At 51.4% G+C, this 26,445-nt stretch overlaps 2 protein-coding genes across 3 annotated transcripts in view; both read right to left on the bottom strand.

Moving 5' to 3' along the window:
* Positions 1 to 6,131, bottom strand: ccdc40 (coiled-coil domain containing 40; the record flags this gene model as incomplete). The annotated part of the gene is made up of 15 exons (XM_047044263.1): positions 1 to 267; positions 494 to 652; positions 1,031 to 1,219; positions 1,332 to 1,452; positions 1,743 to 1,834; positions 2,031 to 2,200; positions 2,851 to 3,064; positions 3,341 to 3,586; positions 3,737 to 3,919; positions 4,140 to 4,383; positions 4,692 to 4,813; positions 4,918 to 5,198; positions 5,356 to 5,575; positions 5,812 to 5,895; positions 6,048 to 6,131. Coding segments are annotated over 15 exons (2,676 nt in total), but the record flags the coding sequence as incomplete, so codon positions are not given.
* A 1,240-nt stretch (positions 6,132 to 7,371) lies between these two features.
* Positions 7,372 to 26,445, bottom strand: part of LOC124483172 (testis-expressed protein 2-like) — a 30,199-nt gene continuing 11,125 nt past the window's right edge. For both annotated transcript variants that reach the window (XM_047043469.1, XM_047043470.1), the window contains exons 3-13: positions 22,366 to 23,983; positions 20,400 to 20,600; positions 19,836 to 20,202; positions 19,339 to 19,595; positions 19,022 to 19,180; positions 18,295 to 18,394; positions 12,152 to 12,278; positions 10,933 to 11,046; positions 10,329 to 10,538; positions 9,897 to 10,017; positions 7,372 to 9,695 (exon numbers count right to left, since the gene is read on the bottom strand). In XM_047043469.1, the coding sequence (XP_046899425.1) occupies positions 9,555 to 9,695; positions 9,897 to 10,017; positions 10,329 to 10,538; positions 10,933 to 11,046; positions 12,152 to 12,278; positions 18,295 to 18,394; positions 19,022 to 19,180; positions 19,339 to 19,595; positions 19,836 to 20,202; positions 20,400 to 20,600; positions 22,366 to 23,955 (3,387 nt within the window). In that variant the 5' untranslated portion in view covers positions 23,956 to 23,983 and the 3' untranslated portion in view covers positions 7,372 to 9,554. The remainder of the gene's footprint in view (positions 9,696 to 9,896; positions 10,018 to 10,328; positions 10,539 to 10,932; positions 11,047 to 12,151; positions 12,279 to 18,294; positions 18,395 to 19,021; positions 19,181 to 19,338; positions 19,596 to 19,835; positions 20,203 to 20,399; positions 20,601 to 22,365; positions 23,984 to 26,445) is intronic.

Genomic DNA, 26,445 nt, shown 5'->3' with positions numbered 1-26,445 from the left:
TCATGACTGGCCGTCCGGCTGCAGCGGCGCGGCGTGCAGGCGGGCGGCCAGGGCCAGGGAGAGGCGTCGCAGCGGCCCCTGGTGCTGGGGGAACTCCTGGGTGGCGCGCTGCAGGATGGAGGCCACGGCGTGCAGCCTGTCCTCCTGCTGCTGCAGGCCCAGCCCCAGGGCCTCCGGGCCCCCCGCCGAGAGGACGCTGTAGCGGCCCCCACGCACCGCCTCCAGCTGCTTGGCCCGGCCCTGCAGGGCCACCAGGCGGGCCAGGTTCTGGAGGGGGGAGGGGACGGGAGGGGACGGGAGGGGACGGGAGGGGACGGGAGGGGACGGGAGGGGACGGGGGTTTATATGACAGAGAGAAAGCTAGCTCGATCGATGAATGACTGGATTAGACAGATAGATAGATGAAGACGTAGAGAGATGAATGAGTTGTACTGACAGAAAGATGGATGGATTGACACACGTGCTGTGTATTCCTCCAGTGTGTGTGTCCTACCCTCTCCTTGGTGTCCTGCAGACTGTGGAGGTCAGAGGTCAGGACGGTGCTGGCCCCGTGCTGCTCTCCCAGATGGAGCTGCTTCTCCCTCAGGCTGCTGCTCAACCCAGCCTGGCTCTGCTGGAGGTCCTGGATCACCCCGTCACACTGCTCCGCTTGCTGGGGTCGCACACACACACACACGCACGCACACACAGACGCACACACACACACGCGCACACACAGGCACACACACACACAGGCACTTGTAATTGCACTGGAAATTCCCTCCTACACACAAGCAAATATGAGCACATACTTATCCACATGCGGGTAGGGAAACACATACACCCACACACACACATTTAGTCATTTAGCAGACACTCTTATCCAGAGCGACTTACAGGAAGTACAGGGACATTCCCACAAGGCAAGTAGGGTGAGGTGCCTTGTCCAAGGACACAACGTCATTTGGCACATTCAATCGAACCGGCTTCTGATTAATAGCCCGATTCCCTAACCCCTCAGCCAGCTGACCCCCCCCCCCCCCACACACACCTTCTGGGTGTCCAGGATCTTCCTGCGCAGGCTCTGCAGCATGCCGTGGAGGTCTGCGTGCGTGGGCTGCTTGCGCTGGCTGCGGGCCTGGGCCTCGCTCCTCATCACCATGGTCTCCCTCCGAGCCACCACCGCCTCCATGTCCCTCAGCAGACGCTCCTGCTGCTTGCCCAGCTGCCCGTAGCGCACCTGGACACACATACACACACACACACGAGGGCCACACACACACACACACGTGAGCATGCAGGAAGCTGTGTGTGTGGTGGGGCGTCCGCTCCTGTGCTGCAGGTGCTGGTACCTCCATGCGGTGGATCTCGGCCCTCATGGTGCGGATGTCTCCCTGGCCCACCTCTGAGTCCACCGCCGACAGGGTCTCTCTCGCCAGCTGGGTCTTCTTCTCCCACAGCATGATCTGGCGCCTGGCGGCACACACGGGGTCACACACACGGGGTCACACACACACACACGGGTCAGAAACACAGAGGGAAGAGGAACAGAGGGGGGGAGAGAGTGAGAGAGAGAGAGAGAGAGAGAGTGCGAGAGGGAGAGATAAATAGGGAGGGAGGGAGAGAGGGAGATGGAGGGAGAGAAGGAGGGAGATGCAGAGAGAACGAGAGGGAGAGAAGTGGAGGGGCGAGAGAGAGAGAGAGAGAGAGAGGAAGACGAAAAGAGAGAGAGGGGGAGAGAGAGAGACGAATGGCCGACTCACTCGGCCTCTATCAGACTATTGAGGAGTCTCTCCTTCTCCTCCTTGATCTTCTCAAGTCTCATCTGCGTGTCCACAGACTCCCTCTCTGCCTCCTGCGCACACACACACACACACACACACACACACACACACACACAGTTATCAGTTCTGGGAACAATGATTTCAGTCGCTTAGCACACACAACTCGCCCCTATACACACCCACCCACATACACACTCTCTGGCCTCTCTCCCCCCTCATTCCCATCCATAAACACGCACAAACCCCCCCCCCGGCTGGCTGGCCTACCTTGAGCCTGTGCAGGAAGTCTGTCTCCATGAGGACGTTGCCTTGCTCCAGGGCCTGGCTGAGCTGGCTGTTCTGACTCAGCAGGGTGTTCAGCTTCAGCATGTCGGCTTCCAGCATCTTCATGTGTCTCTCCAGCTCCACCTGCTCCCTGCGCTCCTGCTCAATGTCACCTGGGAGAGGCCCGCACACGCACGCACGCGCACGCACGCACGCGCACGCGCGCGCACACGCACACACAGGGGAGTTAGTCAGAAGTGGGAGCGTGAGGGAGTGTGCATGTTTCTTGTCGAAGATACCATGGCGACACACACTCTGCCATTGCGTTTTCTGGGTTTCCAGGGGTTGAAAGTGAAAAAAAATCATGAGCCAGAACTTTGGTTGGTTGGTTCGGAGAGAAATGCTTTTTTGTCTTCTGCTAGTTTTCTACACAGGGTGACCAGTGGCTAAGACATTGTGAATGACAAGTCATGTTCCGCAATAAATGTGCACAAACATAGTCGCAGACACGGTCAGTCATAGACAACGGTGTGTCAGCTGGAACAGTTGCTCCCGGCAACGGCGTGGTAAGTTTGAGTGCACGGGCAGCGGCTCTATGACATGAAGCGCAAGCACTTTCTTATCGCTGCTGGCATATAGTAGCTTCCTCAAGCGAAACGTGCAGAAACAAGCACCAGGCTCTCTCCGTTTCTGGCACCAACTGCCAAAAGGCTTGCCGTCTCTACCTTCTTCTATCCACACCCAGCGCCATTTATTTCAGAGTCATTAACCTATGGGTAGGGCATCATCCGACGAGCCCAAGTGCGGTGGGCCGTGTCCTTACCCTCGGTGCGGACCTTCCTCTGCAGCAGGATGGTGAGCTGCGTCTGCAGGTGGCGCAGGGCGGCGCTCTGGGTCTGTCGGTCCTGGGCCAGGCTCACCAGCTCCCCCTGCTGCCACAGCCAGAACTGCTGCTGCTCCTTGATCTCGGCCCACACCTCCTCCAGCTCCCTGCTCAGCGTGCTGGCACGGATCTCCAGGGGGCCCATGTCCTCGTGCTGGTGAGGAGGGGAGGGTGTGTAGGGTTAAAGGGAGGGTGTGAAGGGTTGGAGGGAGGGTGTGTAGGTATCACCTCTGTTATGGAACCGTGTTCATAATCTAAATCCATATCGATTAATCTTTTCTCTAATTTTCGAATTCTCCCTCCCTCCCTCCCTCCCTCCCTCCCTCCCTCCCTCCCTCCCTCCCTCCCTCCCTCCCTCTCTCCCTCTCTCTCTCTCTCTCTCTCTCTCTCTCCCTCTCCCTCTATCTCTCTCTCCATCTCTCTCTCTCACCCCGGTGCTGGCCACGATCTGCTCGATCTTCCGGTTGTAGACGTTGATGGCGGCCTGCTTGCGCTCGATGACGTTGACGAGCTTGGCGATGGTGGCCTCGCTGGCCGACAGCAGGCCGTTGCGGCGCTCCAGCTCCTCCTCCAGGGCGGCCTGGGCGCGGGCCAGGCCCTCCAGACGCAGGGTCACCTCGCTGACCTCCAGCGTCACCACCGCCACCTCGTTCTCCAGACGAGACATCTGGGCCTCCTGGTTAGGACGTGTGTGTGTGTGTGTTAGGTTAACACGGTGAATGCTCACTCACAATGACTCCACAGGCAAATGCTATGATTGAAACGTCACAGTCGACTCGGTCGCCCCCGGGCTAAACTCGTCCGGGGGATTGGTTTGAGCACTCACGCTGTCCCTCTTGTGGGCGGCCATCTGGTCGGTCAGGCGTCGGGAGTATTTGGCCGCGTTGTCGTGGGTGAGCTGCTCCTGCATCTTGGCCACAATCCGGTTCTCCAGTCGCACCCGCGTCGCACAGCCGTCCTCTATCTGGCCTCTGAGGGACGTCAGCTCCGCCTCACGCACGCCGCGCTCCTGGAGAGAGAAGGACACCACAACAGAGACGCAAGAAATGAGCCCCAGGCGGGAAAAAGGGAGAGCGCAAGACCCATAAAGCCATCGCGACTACGACGTACAACATCCCATAACGGGGTGTTGAAGTACAAGGAAAACGGCAAGCAGCCGTCGGTGAAAGCGCGCGTGAGGCGTGTGAACGGGGGCCGTCGGGCCGGGGGGAGGGCGGGGGGAACCGTACGCTGTTGAGGCGGGCCAGCGTCTTCTCCGTCTCCTGGAGGGTCCTCGTGTACGTGCTGTACTGCGCCTGCAGGGCCTCCTGCTGGGCCTGGCTCTGGCTGCTCAGCTTGCGGGAGGTGGAGCCGTCCAGCTGGGCCCGGTGGAGGAGCGCCGTCAGCAGCTCGTTGCGCTCCTCCTCGCCGGTGACGGACTTCTTGAAGCCCTCGATCTCTGTGTCGAGGGAGATCACCTGGTGACTGGCGTGGCTGAGGGGAGGGATGGATGGAGGGAGGGATGAATGGATGGAGGAAGAGAGGGAGGAAGAGAAGAGAAGGGAGTGGTTGTTAGCGATCTGTAGCGTGTTTAACTTGCCTGGCCGGTCTATGCTATGCAATGCTATGAGAGGTTGGCCTATGCTAGGCTGGTTTTTAGCTTGGCTAGGCCTGTATTGTCTATGCTTGGCTAGGGCATGTCTATCCGCTATGCTATGCTAGGCTAGACTGTTCTATGCTAGGCTAGGCTGTTTTATGCTAGGCTATGCTAGGCTACGCTAGGCTAGCGTGTGAGTCCTGACCTGAGGGCCTCCTGCATGGCGGTGAAGGCCTCGTCTCGTCTCCGCATGCCCACCAGGCTGCTGTTCCACTGCTGCAGCAGGTGTTTCCTCTCCATCGCAAGACTGTCCATCTCCATCTGGGCCTGGAGACACAAACACACGCCGTATCACACACGACGGCACCATAAACCAACCGAACGAGGAGCTGCCGAACAGGCGTCTGACGGTCAAAGTGTTTTTCAGTTACCTCAGCCAGAGCCTCCTTCGCCGCCTTGGTCTCCCCAGACTGGGCGAGGGTCTGGACCTCGTACATGGATATCTGCTCCGTCAGCCTCTCCATGTGCTTGGTGAGGCGTTCCACGTACAGGTCCTGCTTGTACTTCTGGTCCTCCGCCTGGGTCTTCTCGGCGTCGGCCTTGCGCGAGGCGTTCTTCATGGCGGCGATGTCCGAGCGCAGGTCCGAGTTGACCTCGCGCGTGTAAAACAGGCGCAGGGCCAGGCTCTCCACCTCCGCCTGCAACTGGGACACTGAGGGACGCGAGCGCGTTGAAAACACAGCAAACAGGAATCCCCCATAAAAACACCCTGTATTAAACAGCGAGGTGGACGCGGTCGACGACTTCATCCGAATGCGCCCGTCGGTGAGGTGTCGGTGTGTGCGTGGGGGGGGGGAAGGTTCTCTCACCGTGGGTCCTCTGCTTGCCGACCTGGCACACCATGCCGCTGTACTGGCCCCTCACCCCGTCCAGCTGCTCCTGGGCCTGCCTCCGCTGGGTCACCGCATGGGTGTTGGTGTCGTGGCGGCCCTCCAGACAGGCCTGGAGCCGGCCTAACTCCTGCTGGACACCGTACAGATCCACGCCCAGCTCCTCTCTGCAGCTGGCCTCCACCTTCTCCGACGCTGCCTGTGTTGTGTGGATGTGTGGGAGGGAGGTTGTGGGGGTACAGACGCCAGCAGTTGTGACTGGAATTGTCCGCTTACTGTAGTCTTATTGCATTTCAATTTGGCAGTGGCAATTGCCTTTATGTCTGATTGTCACGGAATGTGTTAATGGCGCCCTCTCCTGGTGATAAGGGAAACGAGGTGCGCAGAAGAGGGGGGCTGCATGCAAGTCTCACTCAGGCAGCAGGAAAGACATACCTTCTCTTTCAGCTCCATGTTGAGTCTCTCCAGCTGTTTGTTGAGGTGGGTCTTCAGAGCATTCTGGAACCTTTTCATCAAGGGCTGGATGGTGATAAACGTGATTAACGTCAAACATACACAGAGTAAATTCTATGGTGACAGATGCCTGAATATGTACCCACATAGCAAATGTAATGATAACAAAATAAGATGAATATATCAATAAATAAATGCTATGTAGAGGGAGTGCTGACATGTTCTGGGTCCAGGACGATCAGTTCTTCATCTTCCTCCTCTTCCTCCTCCCCGCGTGTCTGCTCTTCCTCACTGTCAGGAACGAGGAGGTGCAGTGAAGGGTTAGGAGGAATCGGCGTGCTTCCATGGTCTCCCATGGTCTCTACTGGGAAGAAAAAAGAATACAACATCATAAATTATTATAAAAAATAAAAATAGCTCAAGAAAGGACATTTTGTAAATTCCTTGGGGATTAAAACAGTGAATTTAATTGATTAGGTAACGTGATGAAAACAATACCCCGTCTTATTTTAAAAACTGCAGCTTTGTTTTGGCTGTCCAATTATAGTCTCCGGGTTAGCCACAGCAAGACCGCTGGTACCAACCTGGGGTATTAAGTGCTATGAAGACTGCCTCAGTGTCACTTTCTCCTGAGTTGGAGTGGGAGTCAGGTCGGTCTCTGTCTGACGGCTCTTCAGACACACCCTGGCAGAGAGAAGAAACCGAAAAAACACCAACCTTCACGTCAATGAAAGTACATCGACTGCCTATGAATTGTGTGTTTGGACTCAATGTTACCTCTTGAACGGGCGGCACAGTGACCGCTAAATCGTCCCCTGCCTCTGCAGGTTCACCTGGAGCCTCATTGTCCTTCTCATCCTGTGTTGGGGCTTCCTTCCTCTCCTCCTGCCCCTCTCCCTCGTTTTCTCCACTCTCCATCACTGTTGTAGGGGACCCAGGTGGATTTGGTTGATTTGTTTGACTTTATTTATGGTTTTCTATTTTGACCTAAAACAATAAAGCTATTTTATTCCGGTTCAAAATATGTTAACAAATCGTTAATTCACAGTGGCACAGATGCACTAGGCTACAATACAGTAGAGCTAGTTGTAATAAGAAACGATAGTAGGTGTGCGGCCGCATTTCTTCTTATTTTTGTGTGTGACTCGTTAACAGAGCTAGCACAAGCTACTATTGCTTGCCAGTAAACATATTCCCACTGTCAATTAACAACGGCAAACAAGGCAATGCACTTATTATAAAAGGAAATACACCAAGATTATAAAGGCCGAGTATTAGGAGTGGTACCGGGTTTCACGCTAACGGAACGTTCTTCAAAAAATGTGTAGGCTGCAGAACAGCTGCACTCACCTCTGTTTCAGTGTTTGGCAACCATACGTGGGTTGCTAGGAAACCACAAACTTCCGAGTGGGGGCGGATACGAACTCTCATTCATATTAACCGAGGGGGCGGATATGAACTCTCATTGATATTAACCGATAGAAATCGGAAAGAAATGTAGGATATGACTTCAGTTCAGCCTACACAGTCTCAGACAAAATATGATTTCATACAAAATTCTTTATTTCAAGAACAAATAACTACAATGCAAGCCAGATATTTCCTCTATTTGTAAGACAATGTAATTGCAATTCCAAATACAAAATCAAGAACATAAGACAAATTAGGCCTGCAAAGTAAAAAAGCATTCCTTCAAGAACCTGTTCCATCTGCTCTTTGCTACCCTTACTAATGGGGGATTCATTTGGTCTGGAAAATCTAAATAGTTCAACAATACTCAAAATCACATATACAAAGTCATATTCATTTATATATCTTATACGATTCTGTTCTTCATTTCAGAGAACCTGACAAAACACAAGACATTCTTATTCAAACCCAACATTACCAACCAAAAAAAGAAACATTCCACAAAAAAATCTAGAGGGAAAACAAAAGAAATTCAATGGCCTTTAAAAATACTCTAGTGTATGAAAAGAAAATCGATGGCAACATATTCCAAATTCCTGTAAACAAACCCAATGCTGACATTGTACATCTCTAAATGTCACCATGAGACACGTATACTACACAGAATGGAATACAGAGTGATTCAGAGACTGGATACTGTGTTCTAATGTTGGGTGAAGGTTATTGAGCAAAACTATACTCTAGGCAAGGGAACAAGCCAGCTTTTTTTGACCAAGCTGTTGTTTTGGCAATGGACAACCTATTACATATTCATTAACATATTAGCTAGAATATAGAGCTAGTTGTAAAGGTCAAATCATTGGCAACCGAAGTATTGAAAAAGGCCTATGTAAAAATCCCAACGTAAAGTATGAAGCTTAAATGGCACATTTGAATGGCACATACTTGATAATGTAGGCTAATGTTTCTTCTTGTTCTAGATATGTACTATATGTTAGTGAGCACATCATGAAACCACAACTGCGACATCACATTTGTGAACACGTCTCTACATTTTCACCAATTGTGTTCACTAGCAAAAAACAACAAAACATCTAACGCACAAAAAAAAAAAGAAACTGTCTCAGTTTTTGTTGTGCTATTTTCTGCTTCCCCCCCTATCGATATCCACGTGATTGGTTAGGAATAGTTTTCATACAAAACGGACAAAGTAATATCCACACATACATTCATTAGTGTTAGGCCACTTAGAAGATATATACATCTTTTCAGACATACAGCTTATCTGTATCTTTATAATAATAATAATATTTCCATCATTGCACTCCTTGCGTCCATTAATTACTATTCTGCATGGACATCATGTAGGCATCAGTGAATTCAAGACACTTGCTGCCTCATTTACAAAACCCAACCTTGTTGATGCCCAAGTATGAAGGGGGATGGGCTTAGTAGGGTTGGTTCCATATATGGTCATGGGCACGGTGGACATTTGCATATTACATCAGTTGGTAGCCAGTCAGAACGTTGAGGGGAGTGGTTACGACAGAGCCTTGGCTGCTGTAGTGAAGTGCACATGGTCACAGGGAGTTAGCTTAATGGCATGGAGCATTGTGTGCGTCTAGTTTCACATGGCCAATTCGACATCATGTGCCACTCCTAATAAACAGCTAGGCTCCAGAAACAGGTCTTGCCAACGTAAAAACCTCTTTCTCTCGGATAACAAAAACATACATTCACGACACAAGCACACACAGGAACAGCTTTGTGGCGGAAACATCGTGACTTCATTGTCAGACTACGAAAGTGATCTCCGTTTAAGAAGTGTTTGCTCAGCAGTGGCATGTTCCAAGACGTACTGCAGTTTCACCTCTTCTCCTACACCCTCTCCCCAAACACACATGTGCAGAACTCTGTTGTCTTTATAAGGTGACCGGTGAATGCTTAACAACGTGTTCATAGGACGTCATGTGTTCTATGTAACCCCCCCACCCCCCACTTCAACTACTGACTAACCCTTCTATCCTTCAACGGAGAATCTTCTTTCGCTGTCCCCCCCCCCCCCCTTCCAATCATAAAAGGACTTGAGCAGCAATATATTTTTTTGTGCGTTTCCTTCGTTGTATGGAGACCTCCATCTTGTTCCTTTGTTGAGTCTGTGCAAGGTCACAGGTCATACAGCCCCCTAGTGTTCAGATGTGGTATCTTTGTCTCTGTTTCTATCCAGCACTGAGGGGCTTGGCTTAGAGACACGATGGCGACCCCGGTTTGGCCCCATGTTAATTTCATGGGCACCGAGCAAATCTGTGTAAACTTCATGGATCGCCAGTGGCGCCCCCTGCTGGTTCGGAGGGCTCCGGGTCTGGTGCCAGAGGGCCACTGGCTGAGCGGGCGTCCATGGCAGAGTGCATGATGGTCAGCCACACGTCATCCATGTTTGGCATTACAAAGATTTTCTAGAGAAAGTGTGAATGAAAAAGGTTTAATTTGGATTTGGACTTGGCTTATTTCTGTACTCATGGGGGGTTTTGGATTTCTATGTAAGTATAGAACCAATTGGCTAACTCACTGCATTTTAACACCAGAATCAGATGAATAAATAAAGCTGTAGAACTAATACATTAAAAAATCATTTTGAAGGTCAGTGCCAGTTATACCTGGAATTCCTGGTCCAGTTTCTTTTCGATCCAGTCGGTGACGTGGGCCAGGGTGACTACTCTCTCCCCCAGTTTGGGCCTGGCCTTCAGCTCCAGGTGGGGGGGGCTCCTGAAGCCATACCTGGCAACACAGAAGATTACCAGTCAGAAATATTCTGGTCAGCCAACACAGTACAGTGAGATGCACATACATGGGTATATCCAAGGCAATGACTATTGACCAGTAGATGGCAGAATTGTATAGAAGCTCAGGATCCATTTGTGCATGCAACACAAAGAGGAACATTTAAATGGGAACAGACCACATCCTATCCCTGCTGTTAGAGGACATACAATATATACAACGTACAATATCTCATCACTGGCTCACGGGATATTTGCGGAACGTCCCATTGTCTGTCACTGAGTTAGGGGGTCGAGGGTGGGACGTACCATATCCTGTCAGTGGGGGGCGGGGGGATGTTGACGGCCAGCATCCCCCGGAGCTCCTGGACCTCCACGGTGAGCAGCAGGGGCGTGTTGGACACCTCCTCCATCTTCTTCTTGATGAACTCCGTCTCCGTAGCCTTCTGGAAGTACTTGGACTTGGCGATCTTGTCCACGAAACGCATGATCTTGCTCGGCTTGTGGCCCCCCAGGTATCTGCGGAGAAGGGAAAGGGAGGGTTTCGGCGAGGTCTAGCATTCGCCGAACTACAATCGACCCGCGCTGGCGCGCTGACGCGCTGACGCGCTGACGCGCTGACGCGTGATATGATCGTATCGACAGTTGACGTTTACGACTGTTGACGTTTACATGGCATGGCTCCGACACAAAACAGAACATGCACGTGCTCAGTAAAACTTTTCAAAGACCCCTCGTTACACGACTACATACGTGCTCAACGCATTTCTGTAGGCCAACTGCCACGCCAAACAACGCAGCCTTCTTTAAAACACAGGGGGGGGGGGGGCTGCGTAACTGAGGTCACAGGGGGCAGGAAGTGGCCAGGAGGAAGCTGCTTAGCGGGAGCAGAGCGGCGAGAGGCAAACCTCACCCGTCGGCGCCGAGGGCGTCGGACGTGACCTCCGAGCCGTCCTCCTCGTCTGACGACCCCGCGCTGGACGACTCCTCGTCGCTGTCGGCCAGGCAGTAGGTCCGCGGTCTGTACCTGCGACACATTCACACACACACTTCAGTAGACATCTACACATGCATTGAAGACTGTTGCTAGCCGACGGGTGGTGGGGGACTAACAGAGCCAGGCTGACGGGGTTGAAAGGAGGACATGCCTAGCACTAGCCCTGTCCTTCTCACACCCCTAGCGTGCTACGAGAGAATCGATTTTTCAGTCGGCTTGAGATCGGTCGCCGACCTACAAAGCTTCACTGAGTTCATATAAGGCTACACACGCGCGCACTCGGAACAGCATTCAGTGGACCCATTCTTTTCAGAGGAGATCCAACGCCTGAGCAAGGTTGCAGGAGGACTCACACACACACACAATACAATCACAAGACAGTTTGCGTACCCATGCACAAACACGGTCTTAAACACAAACAAATCTCCCGTGAACAGCCTCAACATGCTGGTTATGTGATATGGAAGCCTCGGCTGATGACAGGGGATTAAACCACACGGAGATGGAAAATGCCGGAAGATGGAAATGAACGAACAAGCACTCACCGAGTAGAGAGAGACATCCAGAAAATCATCCAGGTATGGGTTGCACCCAGGAACAGACAAGCAGAGAGAAAGGGGGAGGGGCAGGATACAGGAAGAAAGGATAGAGTAGAGGGCAGAGGAGAGGAGTTGATTGCGGGTAACCCCATGACCTTTAAGAAAACACTCAGTGTGGCTCATTAGTCTGGGTTCTCCGAGGGAAACAAAAGATCTCTGAAGAAGAAAGAAGAAGAAAAGAAGAAAAAACAAGGAAGAAGAAGTGTGATCCCGATTTTGACCTTCAAGGAACCCTGTTGAATTGACTGCTTGATTGAAAATGGAGCTTTTAATTACATCTAAAAAAAATCTAAGAAAAAGTCATACCAAATGTGCGGTAAAAATGATATACAAAAAAGTAATTCTAGCTTAGCAAGCTGCATTTTGTCACTATGAGGTGGTGGTCCTGTGTGGAGTGTCATGTTGCGTTTCCCGAGAGCCTCCGCCCATTGACTCCCATTCAAGTTGGACTTAGGTTTTGGAGGCTTAAAAGTTTGTGCCTCTGGTGATCCGCCCATTGACTCCCATTCAAGTTGGACTTAGGTTTTGAAGCCTACCCGTCCTTGCCCAGCTCTCCGATGCGCAGGCCCTCTCCCTCCTTGCCCAGCCTGATCAGGTTCATCTTGGTCTCCAGGGTCATGAGGAACGAGCCGCTGTAGGAGATCTCCAGGTCAAACCACAGGCCTGGCGGACACACACACACGGGGGGGAACGGGTTAGTGTGTGTGTTTAACCCCAGAAGGTTGTGGTTTGGGTGTGTATGTTGGTATGTAATGTGTGTAGGTGTGTTTTTGTGTATGCGTATATATACACACTCGAATTTCACATTTTTCCAATAATTTCTTTTAACGTTCAAGTGTACTTAAAAAGTTATTTCAGCTAACATTTCTCTCCAGTGCATGGTCTAATTAGTTAGTGGAACTTTGAAATGTGAGCGAAGAACTTTCCCAGTCTTGCAGAGGCCAAGAGTTGAATGTCTGTGACCACAGGGTCTCCAGGATCCAGGATAAGGAGTCTGGTCCTTCCATCTGCCCATCACCAGCCCTCGCACTCTTGCCCTTTTGCCCCCTGATCATCTTCACCTTCATCTTCTCCTCGCCTTTTCTCTCTCTACCCCTATCAAATCTGACACCGGCAGAGATAAGTAACACGGGAAGACAGGAGAGCGAGAAAGAGAGAGAGGGAGAGATCACAGGGCCCTTTGAACAGAGGGGAAACAGTTGGACACCGTGCGATACTCCTCCTAGCCCTCGTTTGATGTCAGCGGGGGGGCGTTTCGCTGCATAAACATGGTCGCCCCCCCCACCCCACACTTCACCTCCCCCCAAAAAACTCCTCTCCCTGCTAATCTGGGTTACACAAATCCTACCAAGGCTCGCGTCCAGAAGCTCACACTTCCCTTCCTCCATGGGGGAGGCCCCTCGGTCAGCTGACACCGGACTTACACACACACACACAGGTTTACCTGCATACACATACTGTACTTTTAGAAACAAACACACTTCAGATACACACAGACTACAAAGAAATGGTGTTGTCTCTGTTCGGGGGGCGGGGAAATGACAGTTGCGGCCACTGGGGGGCACTCCTGAGTTGACGGAGAAAGAGAGGGTGAAAGTGAAGAACAGGGAGAGAGAAAGAGAGAGTCCTAACCAGACACTGAATCAAGAGACGATGCACACTAACATGCATGCGCCTACACACACCCACGCATACAGATGCTTGTCGTGCCACTCTGAACGACAGTGTAACACACTCAAACATGTCACTGCTTCAACAATGAGCCTCTGTGGGGCTGTATTCATGAAGTCAGTCGGCTAAGTGAATTACATAGTTCCCTTTTATAACCTACAAGTCCTTACCATGGTCTTATCCACAGACACATCTGCATGTGTTCCATGGACAAAGGCCTTTATATAGACACATACTTTGAGGGGTGATTAGCTTTCTTGCTTAGGTCCTGTGACAAATTGATTAAAATGACTTAAAGTTGGCTAATGTGGAGGAATAAGTTAATCAAAGGGACAAAGCTACTTAACAGTCAGACACTGACCATATGAATGACCCGAAGACAACTTTCTCCAGAAATATGCACCATTTTCTCAAAATAAAAGGCATTAAAGCAACCGAGAGTCGGTGTGTGGAAAAGCACCCACCAACAGCTGACATGAAAGGAGATGCACTCTGGGAAAATGAGTCTCCACAGGTGTCAAAGACACATACTGATAAAGATGGAGGATGGGGTCTCTGACATCAGCTGGTCTTTCTCCTCTCACCCCTTTTCACCATCCCTGTTACTCTCTCCTCTCACCATTCCTCCCTACCCCCTCCCCATTCCTGAGTGACACTGCAACCCTGCCCACTAATAGCGTGCCAGTCTGGTGCGTGTGAGAGAGGAAGAGACAGCGAGAGGGAGAGAGAAAGAGAGAGAGAGAGCAAGAGTATGACGAGGCAGAAAGACAGCGCCAGGGCAAAAAAAAGGGAAAGAAAAATGAGAAACAGACAAACAAAGACACATGATAGCAAAATCAATTGGAAGAAGAAAGAGCGTGCGAGATAGTAAGACAGAGAGAGAGAGTCAGACAGAGAGAGTTAGACAGAGTTAGACAGAGAGAGAGAGAGAGAGGGGCAGAAAGAATACAGAACACAGAAATGGAATGAGGGATAGGCATAATAGTAAGGGGCCCAGAGAGGTCAGGAGAGCGGGAGAAAGAGAGAGACGACTCGAGCCCAGCCCAGCGGGCTTCACGGCCTTCTGCCGGCCCAGGGGCCCAGGGTGATAACAAGCCTGGGTCCTGCAGGGCCGGGGTTCAGGGAGGCCAGCGCCGGGCGCCTGGCAAGGGGGAGGAAGCAAGCCCCAGTGATAGCTGTCAGGCCAGGCCAACGCTGCCCTAATTGGGGTGAGGTTGCGTGTCGAGGAGTCAGAGGGGAAGGGCGGGCTCGAAGCAATCGCACGCCAGCAGGGAAGTAGATCCCTCACGCACACGCCCAGAACAAACCACACACACACACGTACTGTGCCAAGCACGCACACACAGACACACACTCACACCCCGTTGCTTGTACAGGCTCTAGATCAGCGATGCCCAGCAGGCTTGGATGCAGAGAGGTGGTGGTGGTGATGGTGGGTGGGGGGAGGAGCCAGGCCCGCTTCACTTATACACCTCACCCCACCATCCTCTAATGGCGCCAGTGAATACGTTACTGAAAGGTTATCTGTTGCTGCGGGCCTGCAACGATGGCTCCGACAACTCAGCTGGAAAAGCTGCAGTGGAATTCTCAAGTCTGGGCTCGGAGAGAAAGCTGCTTATTGTAAATAAGCGAGGTGATCCCCACTAACCACTTCACAAAAACACCAGGCTGCTTCATTGTAATTCCTCGAAAAATGAAGTACGAACCCTTTGGATAGCCTGGCTGCGTGTTCCCGAATCCTTGAATCCGACAGCCAACGCTTTGGATTACGACAGAGCAAGACAAAAATTGGCCAATCGAAATGAGGTCTTTCTGAGATCCTCAGAGATTGTGGTAGGACTCCTGGTTGTTTGTATGCGGTGGAGTGGGGTCCTATTAGAACTGTGGCAGCGTTTCCTGTCCCCATTACCATCTCGCAGAGTATGGGGAATGAAACGTGACACAACCCCGGTAAGTGGGAAGCAACACCAAGGGAGGAAGAGAGGGAGAGCCAGATCAAGAATAGACTGAGTGAGAGGTGAGAGAGAGAGACAGAGAGAGAGAGAGACATAGAGACAGACAGAGAGAGAGAGAGACAGAGAGAGAGTAGGGACAGCTTGTCCTCGCATAACCACACAGAGCTGTGTGAATAAAATAATCTCAGACGAGAAATGGGGAATGATACGGCCCACAATCCTGTTAGAAAGTGTAGAGTACAGCGTGGCGTCAACTCTACAGTATTGTGTGGAGTAAAACTGTGTATGCAGTGCACTGCCAATCAGGTTGTGCGACTAACAGCCATGCCCCCTCATGCAGCTTAGTCTGTATTTACCTTAGCGGCAGACAACCATGGCCTAAACTGCTTACGGCCACAAAACGTTGTGCCAAGACAGGCATTTGCTAACAAACCAAATTCCAGATCCTCGACAAACCTCTTGTGTGTTGCTTGTGTTATCGATGACAATTTGATAAAGCGGAGCCTTGTTATAAAAGGGGCACAATTTTCTTCCTGCACGAGACTTGTTTTCTGTTTTTTGCTTCACTAAACCGTCACGTTTCCCGGGCCTCTCTGCGTGAGGTTCTGCGTGTTCTCCGGGGATCACATGGGTTTCCCTCCACAAAGAACCCCAATACAAAAAAAACATGCAGGAGAGATTGCTCTCCTACCCAAGACACGGTGTTCTTGGACTCTGGGCGTGGCTGGCGTGGTTGCCCACCGCTCCAGGCTGCCCCCAACACTCCAGGCTGCCCCCAACACTCCAGGCTGCCCCCAACATTCCAGGCTGCCCCCAACACTCCAAGCCGCCCCCAACACTCCAGGCTGCCCCCAACACTCCAAGCTGCCCCCAACACTCCAGGCTGCCCCCAACACTCCAGGCTGCCCCCAACACTCCAGGCTGCCCCCAACACTCCAGGCTGCCCCCAACACTCCAAGCTGCCCCCAACACTCCAGGCTGCCCTGTTACTGTGAGACAATAACACCTTTCAGGGTCCAGAATGATCTAATTATGATTTGTATTATGTCTGTGTATCTGTGATAATTATTGGTCTCATTAGTCATTTCTCAGAGGGGTTTCCTATCAGGTGTGTGTGTGTGTGCATTGGTGGCAAGTGTGTTAGGTTGTATGCTTTCCTCACACCTGTTCCCTACAGCGTAACTCCAGGGCTTCGGTGACAAATCTTGTGGTTGTGTTTTTACTTAGCATATCTGTGTCAATGCTGTCAACTGTTGTTGTTAGCATTGCATTGTGAGGGTTTTTGGCTGACCCAAGGGTGACTGTGTGCTAACATTGCTAGCATAGCGGTCCAGGCAGTCACACTGGTTCTCAGCATCGATCCCACATTTCCTGTGTTGTTGTTGTTGTCGTTAGCGACACTAGCATTCTTAGCCTGGCTTTGTGCTGTCACTAATGTTGTTGTCGTGAGTGACTCTCGAGCCTTCTTAGCCCGGCTGTGGGCTATCAGTAATGTTGTTGTCGTTAGAGACTCCCGAACATTGTTAGCCTTGCTGCGTGAGCAGAGGTCATTCAGGCAACTCACCCACACAGCTGACACAGAGCCCCAGTATTTCAATCGCATTAGTCAGAGGACCGTGGAGAGTAGGGCAGAGGGGACAAGTCACAAGACAAACAACCAGCTCTCACCCAGGAGACACACACACGCGCGTCAGAACAACTTGGTAGAGGGGCAGGCCAGCATGTGCATGATCCGCGGTGTGTGATATGATATATTAAGTTGTGCATTGTGCAACCTATACACATCTTATACCCCCGGAGGGAGGTTCTGAGCGTGTGAAACTGATACGTTTACGTGTTTGCGCAAGAGAGAGAGAGAGAGAGAGAGAGCGTGTGGGCTCGCATCTGTGATTGTGTGATAAAGCACACGTTATCACAGGTCTTCAAGTTCTATAGATACTGCATTTAGCATGTTTTGGCACTCACTTCCTATACGCGAGCTCTGTTATCTGATGAGATAGGAACTGTTGACTTGTTAGACTGACACACAGATTCACCAGCACCAGCACACACGTTTACAAGGCATGACGCCGCTATAGCCATCTGCCCAGGGTAGGGTCCAGGGTAGGGAATGCTACTGGCACGACACTTTAGATTTACATTGTCATTTAGCAGACGCTGTTATCCAGAGCGACTTAGAGTAAGTACAGGGACATTCTCCCCGAGGCAAGAAGGGTGAAGTGCCTTGCCCAAGGACACAACATCATTTGGCATGCCCGGGAATCAAACCAACAACCTTCTGATTCATATCCCAACTCCCTAACCGCTCAGCCATCTGACCCCCCCCCCCCCCCCACTTCACAGTGACATCGACCTGCGTGCTGGGTCGAGCGGTGCACGCACCGCCACTGATGCAGGGGGAACCAATTCAAACCGTCCAGGAGAAAAGCTCTGGGAAATTGCCTCCGACTGGAATGTAGCTAGTGATTAAGTGTTTCCTTCCTGCAGCCTAGTGCTCTAATTAAAGAAGAGGCAACGGAGGGTTGGAGCGAGACAAGGAGATATATTTACACCCGAGTTGGGCGGGCGTTTTTCCTTTTTGTCGTTGACGCTTTCATTACCCACAGGTGGAGCTAGGTTACATTAAACCAAAGAGCTGGTCCCCATTCTCTAACAGGAGTTTCACTGTGTGTGTGTGTTTGTGTGTGTGTGTGTGCATACATCTTTTTCACACTGAGCCACAGGTGGTATCCTGATGAATGGATCAATAGGGCAATACCCCCTAACACACCCACACACAGGGCCCAGCTTGGCTCTGACAAGCCCCTGAGTCTTAATAAGACCCCTGCCTACCAGTATGTCACGCCTTTGTGAGGAAAGGCGGCAAATTGCAGGGATGGGGAGGTGTGAAGTTTCATTTACCCCTGCTACCGTAATAGCACTCTGCACCGTGGGAGGCTGGGCTAAGTGTGTGTGTGTGTGAATAAGCGTGAAGGAGTGAGTGTCTGTTGGTTCATGTGCAGTATGAGTGTTCCGAGTCATTCAGTGAGTGTGTGCGAGTCTCTCTCTCCTACCCTGGTGGTCCACCGAAGGTTTGGAGGCTCCGAGGATCTTGGGGGTGGCCACGCCCATGTCCAGCTCGGTCAGAGTCAGCTCGTTCATGAAGTAGGGGAGCTGGGGGAGGGAGAGAGGCTCAGGGTCAACTAAACACACACACACACGGAGCTCTCTATCAACCGCCCCCGTTTCTCAGCTCCTCGCCACGGCTAGTCCTCCTACGCTGACTAGCGGAGACGACCAGATGACGGGCGGACGGGTGGGCTGGCGGCCCCCCCAGGGACACGACGACACGGCTGTCCTGCGGACGGACGCTCAGGACGACACGGCCAGACATGAAGCAGGGATCAAACAGAGAGCGGACAGAGAGCGGGGGGGATGAGACCCGCTCTCCCTGAGCCCAGCGGGACGTCCTTGGGTCCTGCGGTGACGCCGCACAGCGGTGGAGGGTGACATTTCGGTTGCGTGTTTGTGTGTGCATTTGTCCCTGTAGGGCAACAGGAAGGTCTAGACCGTGAGGCATGACTGTCCTTTTTTGGTTGCTCCTCCTCCATCTCTTTTGCCTCTCCCTCTCCAGGCTGCTTGTCCAAGCCTTGGAACTACAGTAGCACGAGCGCACTTCCCTGCGTCAATGCTAGCTACTAGCTTACGGTCCCATCCGGCTCTGCCATTTCCATAAACATACACCGGATCTCTGTAAAGCAGGTGAGGTCAATACAGGTCAAAGATTAGGTGCTGACTCACCCTGATCTTGCTCAACTTCATCTGGATCTTCTTGGAGACCATGTCGGCCCAGTAGGGCTCACACAGGAAGTCCCAGATCACCCGGCCCACCGCCGCGTTCACCCAGGCACAAGGCTCCTCCTCCTTCGCGGCCGTCACCGCCGCGGGGATGCTGGGTAACTGGTGGGGGGGGCACAGCAGGATGCGGCGAGTGAGACAGACAATGAACGGTTGTGAAAAGGTACTTGCGGATACTTCTTTTAAGAAAAGTCGACAGAGACAGAGAGAGACAGAGACAGAGAGAGAGCAATAGAGTGAGACTGGGAGGAGGTGGGCACCTTCTTGCCCGCCCCGGGGCTGCTCTGAGGGCTCTGGGTGAGAGGACTGGCAGCAGCACTAGCAGCAGCAGCAGTGTTGGCAGTGGGGCTGGCAGCCTGGGGGGGCACTAGGGAGGCCATGTAGTTACTGTAGTCCAGCAGGGTCTTGAGCTTGGCACTGCCAGCGGCGGCTGAAGCAGACTCCCTGGTCCTGGGGAGAGAGGTCAGGGCCTCGTCCAGACTGCCCCGGCTACTGCTGCGGCTATGGGAGGTCAGGGCTGGATGAGGGGAAGGGAGAGAGAACAAAAAGGGTTACACTCTCGTGTTCAGCTGAAGTCATTTCTCGAAGAAATGACGGTTCCAGCTTGGATGTGAGGTTATGTACGCTGAAATGGGGTTAGATGTTCTTTCGCCTGTCTCTCTGCCGCTGAGGCACCGACATTTCCGCACGTGAGGATCCATCATCTTATCAATCAATTCATCAATGACTCGTTGACAAAAGAAAGGTGTTCACCCACCGCTCTTGGGCCCCACCACGCTAGCAGCTTTCTTCATGTCCGTCTTGGGCTTGGACGCCAGCAGAATTCTCTGGAACCACTCCTCCTTCTCTCTCCCCGTCCTCCCGAACAGGTAGAGGGTCAGGTCCCTGCCGGAGGGTCCTCGTCCCCCCTCCTGCGTCGCCGAGGGCCGTCTCGACCCGTCGCCCCCCCCGGCTCCCTCCCCCCGGTCGGCGGAGGTCACGGTCGCGGCGCGGTCGTCCGCGGCGTCAGAGGGGTCGCTCTCGGCTTTGGACATGAAGTCGTCCTGCTTGGCCAGCTGGATGCAGACGGGGTACTTCTTGTTCCAAACGCGCTTCCTGGCCAGGCTGTGGGGCGCCAGGTAGATCTGGAGAGAGACGTGGCGAAGAGATGGTCTCTAGGATGAAGACTTGGGTATGATGATGGCAGTTACTTGGGCGGAATTGTAGGTATGAAGACTAGAACAATTTATGGATTTAGTTGAATCATGTAAAGGGCTCAACCAGGATACATCCTTCAGACACATGCAAACAAATCTCCCTCTCACACTCACACACACAGTACCTTGCTGTCGGTCAAGTCGTAGATCTTCTGACTGATGTAGGTAACGTCCGGTTTAGGCTCGTTGTGTGTGGCGCGGCGTGGAATGTTCCGGTTGGGCTTGGACAGGCGCAGGACGGAGCCCTCCAGTCTCACGAAGACAGAGTGGGTCAGGGTGGCATGGTAGGTCTCGGGGTCATAGTTCACAATCTCATTCATCCAGCCCTGGGAAGAAGACAGTTATTGCTACGCGGTACCAAAGATGGACTTTCGGGTGGGTTGGGTTATTAAGTTGCTCTGTCAACTAAATGTACTATAGTCTAGCAAGTTTCCATGCCAGACAGACTAGCCTACGGAACCCTCCAATGTTGTGGGGGTTCCAGTTTCATGACCCGTCTCAATTGGGCATCTCATTGGAAAGAGTTTGTGCACCACACACTCCACTACAGGTGGTGGATATTATTTACTGGTTTATACATTTACGTGACTGATTGGACCTTTGATCCCACCTTCTGCAGACTAATAAACTCCTGATTGCATGGTTGGTTAGGGCCGTATTGGGAATATATAGCTTTATTTCACACAGGCGTCGCCTTACACTCTTCAAAAGGAACAGGGCGATAGATTGGTGAAGCTTGTAAAATTGTGACAGATGCAATATGAGAAACTTAGCCTCCTGCAACAGAAGGCAGGCCTTCGAGATTTGTTATTGTGTGTACAGTACATCAGCTGCAGGACATTTTGATATGCTGGGACTATTCCTCCGCCGGTCAGACAGGGAGATAAGAGAGAGAGGGAGATTGAGTGTAAAGCAGAGGAAATATGATTGAAAACAAAGGGATGAAGAATAATAAGAGAGAGGGGAGGAGGGAGGAGATGGAGACATGAAAGAGAGAGAGACTGGCCAGCAACAGAACAACAGAGCATAAAAAAACTTGGATGGAGAAAAAAAAAGAAAAGGATGACTATAGCAGAGGACATACTGTCCCTTAGTTTCCATGATCTGTCTAGTCCGGACCAAAGTCCATTCTACGTACATAACTGTTCCTTCTCCTTTGACCAATCAGCAAAACCCAAGACAGTGGATATGTCTGTATTCAAGTTCAGGATTCGGTTGCCGATGTTTTCCCCTCTCGATCAGGCACAGAGGTCAAGCTGGACAACAGACCAAACTGGCCTTTTCCCTGCTATCGCTGAGCGGTGACATCATTTGAAAAGCGGCCAGTGAACGTGGGGTGACCAGACAGCCTAGCTGACTGAATCCCCCCGGGGTGGAACAGATAATCTAGCTAATGCTAAGCTCAAACATTAGTGACGGACAAAGGAGTAGCCTAACAGGCTTTGCTAATAAAATACAGCCGTCGGATTCTCAAAATCCATTTGAGCGCTAATGCTTCTAAATGAGCCGGTTGGCTGGTTTCCTCAGGTAATTTATTGCCCATATGCACTGACAGAGGCGATCAAGCATGTCACCTCGTGAGTCTCTCCTTCTGTTTTTCTGCCCTCTGACAACAAAAGGAGAGAGCGACGCGAGACACGAACAGCCTTTTTGATGCCCTAATAGCCCTATTGCCTTTGGATTGGGCTGTGCCGTCCGTCCACTCTGTGGCACTTTTGGATGTCAGTAACGTCGCCTGCTTTCAACATAATAGACGAGTCTGAAGAAAGAGATTGATGAAAGAGGAGGCGGACTAAAGCCCCTAATTCATGTTGATGGTCTTTTGGAGACATTGAGCGTGATCTGTCGGTTTCTAAAGAGATTGGGTCTACTTTGCATTGGTTATCAAAGCATCTGGGGGGGGGGGGACTGCTTTTCTGTTCTCGAAGAATGTCAAGGTTGTTCAAAGGGCTAATCTGGGCGAGTATTCCATTACTCTCTGAAGTCACAACAAACACTCGCGGACTTTGAATGACCTCCTGGTAATTTCCTTCCAAGTATATGCCTCGATAAATTCTGGGTTCAGAGGAGAATTAGTACACGGTGACTAACCTTGAAGAGGCTCGGCTCTCTGACGTCCGGTCGGGCCGTTTCCCACAGCTCCCCCTTGTGTCTGGGATGCCTGAAACCATGGCCGGAGGGCTTCGGACCAGCCAGCCACACCACGCCGATGGCCAGAAAGAACCCCAGGCCAACTCCTAGCAGCATTCCCCCAACGTAGGTGGGCAGAGGGAGCACGAGGAACCCGTAGACTATCGCAGTGAGGAACATGAGTGTGTAGTATGGAATGTTGGCGTCCGGTTCTTCTTCGTCCCAGTCGTCTTCACTGCAGGGTTCCGTGCTACTGCTGGCGTGAGCCTTGGCCCGACTTCCGGTTGCGATGTCGTCCGTCCGATCCAAGGCATCCACGCCTTCCGTGTCAGTGCACATTTCAAAGTCATCGCTGTAGAGGATGCAGTAGTCCTCGTCTTCCTGCCGGGCCAGGGCAGACATGGAGCACTTGTCCAGGGCTAGAGACATGGAGCCCGAGGCGGGCTTGGGGTTTTTGGCGTCGGGTAGGCTTGCCGAGTCGCCTTGGCTCGAGGCTCCGTTGGTGGGGCTCTCGGCATCCCACTCGCCCCCTTCCTCCTCTTTGATGCAGTAGCTGTTATTGTTGCTCTCCGAGAGGCCGTTGTTGAGGGAGGCCAGGCTGGAGAGCTCCGAGGCGCTGGTGGAGAGCACCTTGGGCCGGTAAACGCCGCCGCCGCTGTCTTCGCCCCTGATGCGGTTCAGCAGCTGCATGGGTTCGTAGATGGCCTCGGAGAGACGGCGTTTGGTGTCCTCGATGCGGGCCTCGACTTCCAAGACCTTGAAGAAAGAGCGGGTGTCCGGGGAGGTGAGCGGGGAGGAGGGAGCCGTTTTGGAGTCCCCCGTGCCGGCGACTGACGCGGCGGGAGCACGGGACTGAGTGAACTGCTTGAAGAGCTGCAGGTTGAGGCGAGACTCCGAGAGCCAATAGGGTGCCGAGGAGGAGGAGGCTCCAGAGGAGTCCTGATTGGTGTCGGATGATAGCGACTTGACCAAAGTCTTCATCAGTTGACGATGGCGAACGGAGGAGGAGGAGGCTCCAGAGGAAGAAGGCTCTATGTCCGAAGACAGAGACTTGACCAGGTTGAAGGGCTTCTCGCTGAAGGGGACCGTTGCAGACCTGGAGGGGGAGGTGGTTGGGGTAGAGCTGGAGGAAAAGGAGGGTGCTGTGCTTTTCTGGTCTTTGGGCAACGTAGAAAAACTAGGGGAGGCAGAAGTGGAGGCCTGAGGACCGGGAATGGGAGAAACGGTGGAAGATGACACGGGCATGATGGCAAAGTCCGCTGGGGACTCCAACCCCGTTCCCTCGAACAAGTCCTCGCTTGCCTCCTGGGCCGTCACAACGCAGGGTTCCTCCTTAACGGGAGGAGGTGGGGCAAAGGAGGAGGAGACAGCCGCTCCGTACAACTCCTCCTCCTCCGCCTCCTCTTCCTTCCCCAGGGCGGAGAAGTGGATTGTGACGGTCTCTCTGGACAGCGAGCGCTGGACCTGGAGTTTGGGCACAGCCGGGGCGGGGGGCCGTGCGGCTGGGGGAGGAGCTTTGTCTGCATGGCTGTTGGAGTGCCGGCTGGTCATCGCAGTGATGCTCCTGCTGGGGTAGAGTCTAGGAGAGAGAGGCAGGAAAGAGAGGTTAACACCGGGGTATAACGTGGTACATGATGGCCTGGATCCCTACATTAAACTGTAAATACTCAAAGGTCATTGGGCAATTCCACTTGGGTCACACTTACAAAAAAAAAGTTTCGCACACACAAATAGAACTGTTCCTAAAATGTATAGGTTGATTAAATGTCATGCTACAATGATCAATCGTCAAAAGAACTAAAACCTTACACCTATATGCCAAACCAATTTACCAAAACTAAAGATTATATATATATATATATATATATATATATATATACACACACACATAAACAAAAAAGGTTTTCAACCACGTCCAGCACACAGGCCTACAGTGCACAATAGTTTCAAGTGTGTTTAAGGAATGAGTATTATCTGATGGATCGATGCACACACTTTACTACAAAGAGGAAGGAAGTATAAACTTCATGGAACATGCTAGACCATCATCAAACATTTACTATTACTTAGTGGCTAACTGAATCAAGCCGAGCAGTACAGCACTGTCAAGAGATGGCCCCAATGATATCTTTCTAGACAGCAGCGCCAAATCAATGAACGCTTATTGAACTTAAGCCACTGAGACCTTCCCTGAAGAGGCCATTGCATTTACAGAGAGGGAGGTGCCCATGTTACACAAACCATGGTTTTGCTCTGGATAAACATGCCTAAATGGGGGATTAGCTATTAGCCAGGATAAGGTGAAAATACCATCCTGCTGTCTATATAGATTTAGGTATGGACTAAATGTCAGCACTGTCATATTGATTATATGATTCTATAGATTGTGTGCATATGATTAACCATCGGCATAAAGGAGAATATTGAGAAACAACTGAATGAGATGAGGGGAACGACATTGTAAGATACAATGCCTCAAAAAAAAAAAAACATTCCTTTTCCTGGAAGCAACTGAAGTGGTTGCCATAACTGCAAGAGAATGAATCACTGGGTGCATTTCCTGTTCCCAGAGAGAGAGAGTTGGTGTGAACAGTATGTGTATGCACGTACACACCTACGTTCCGGTGTGTACGTGCATACGGAGTTTGCATTAGGACGTGCAAGTGTGTGTATAGGTAAGCGTGTGTGAGTGCGTGTGGGTGTCGACAGAATGCCACACTGCTCGTCTCTTTGGGCTCGTTCTGCATCAGCCTTCCCAGCAGGTCGGCAGCAATCAGGCATCCAGAACCCCCCAAGCAGCCGGTGATTACAGACCCAGTCTGCCACTCATCCGCTTGTCACACATTCAGATATGTAGATACACAGTTCTTGCTACAGCAAAAAAAGACTGCAGAGCCATACGAGACCCACATTTTCCAGATGCTATACACAAACGTACACACACACGTCTACAAAGGAAGCGGAATATACTTTGTGAGTGCACACGCAAAAACGACTGGGATTATACCAATGACATATCCACCTTCGAACCCACCAGTGTATAAAATATCCTTGCTTAGCTCAAATGTCACGTTTTTATGATTTTACGGCCCAGAATTCAGTACTGTGTACCTCAGACCTGCCTGTTGTACAGGTTATGGAAGAGGGGTGGCGTAAAGTGGCCAGTAAAACACCACCTTGTCATGATGTAACATGTCCATTTGATCCAGGGCACCATTCTGTTTGGCATAGCAGCTGACCTGACGTAAGGGTGACATTAACAAGCCTCGAGCTAAGTAGGGCTAAATTCCAGCTTACCTGGCAGGATCGGGTTAACACTTAGAGCAATCCTCATCCAATTAGTTTGCCTATACAAGGTCCAGTGTACAACCCCTTTGGTGCAGAATGAAGCGTGAAACAAAAAGGGGAGAAAAATGGGCAACAGCACGAAAGGGACGACAACATTTGAACCTGTTTTTAGGAGTTGAGAGATGAACGAGCTAAAGTAAGGAGATGGGTTCTTGGGGGTGAAAATACATGAAACTAAAATTTTAAGAGAAGCAAATGAGTGTCTCACACAATAATATTTTTTGGGGGGTGACATGTCCTTTTCCCACCAGAAAAGCCATTAACACTTCTAACCCATGTCAATGATTGTCCTCCACCGCCATAAAAAAAAAAACATGAAAGTCTTTCTGCAACGGTAATTACATTATGACTGCAGTTGGCTTCAAAAGTGTTTGACTGAGAGCAGCTTGCAACGTGTCTGTTCTTGCGTGACGTTTAATCAACGTTTGATTAACATTTTTCACCGGCAGATTACCATGGTTAAATGGGGTTAGGAAGCTAACCATTGGGTTGAATAAAAATTTTGAAGGGCTTTGATAAGACATCAAAACAACCTGTGTAATTGTAATTAGGATCGTCAATAATCCTCCCTGTCAAAAGGTATTTTTTTGAAGTAACTAGTGGTGCATGCACAACACAAAGAGAGGTTGAGCATAAGCTCAAAATGCAGACATGCGACTGCAGAGACCAGACATAGAATAATGAATCGGGACA

The sequence above is a fragment of the Hypomesus transpacificus genome, chromosome 21 (genome assembly GCF_021917145.1).
Source record: "Hypomesus transpacificus isolate Combined female chromosome 21, fHypTra1, whole genome shotgun sequence".
NCBI lineage: Eukaryota > Metazoa > Chordata > Actinopteri > Osmeriformes > Osmeridae > Hypomesus > Hypomesus transpacificus.
This window is presented reverse-complemented; position numbering and strand designations above follow the sequence as displayed.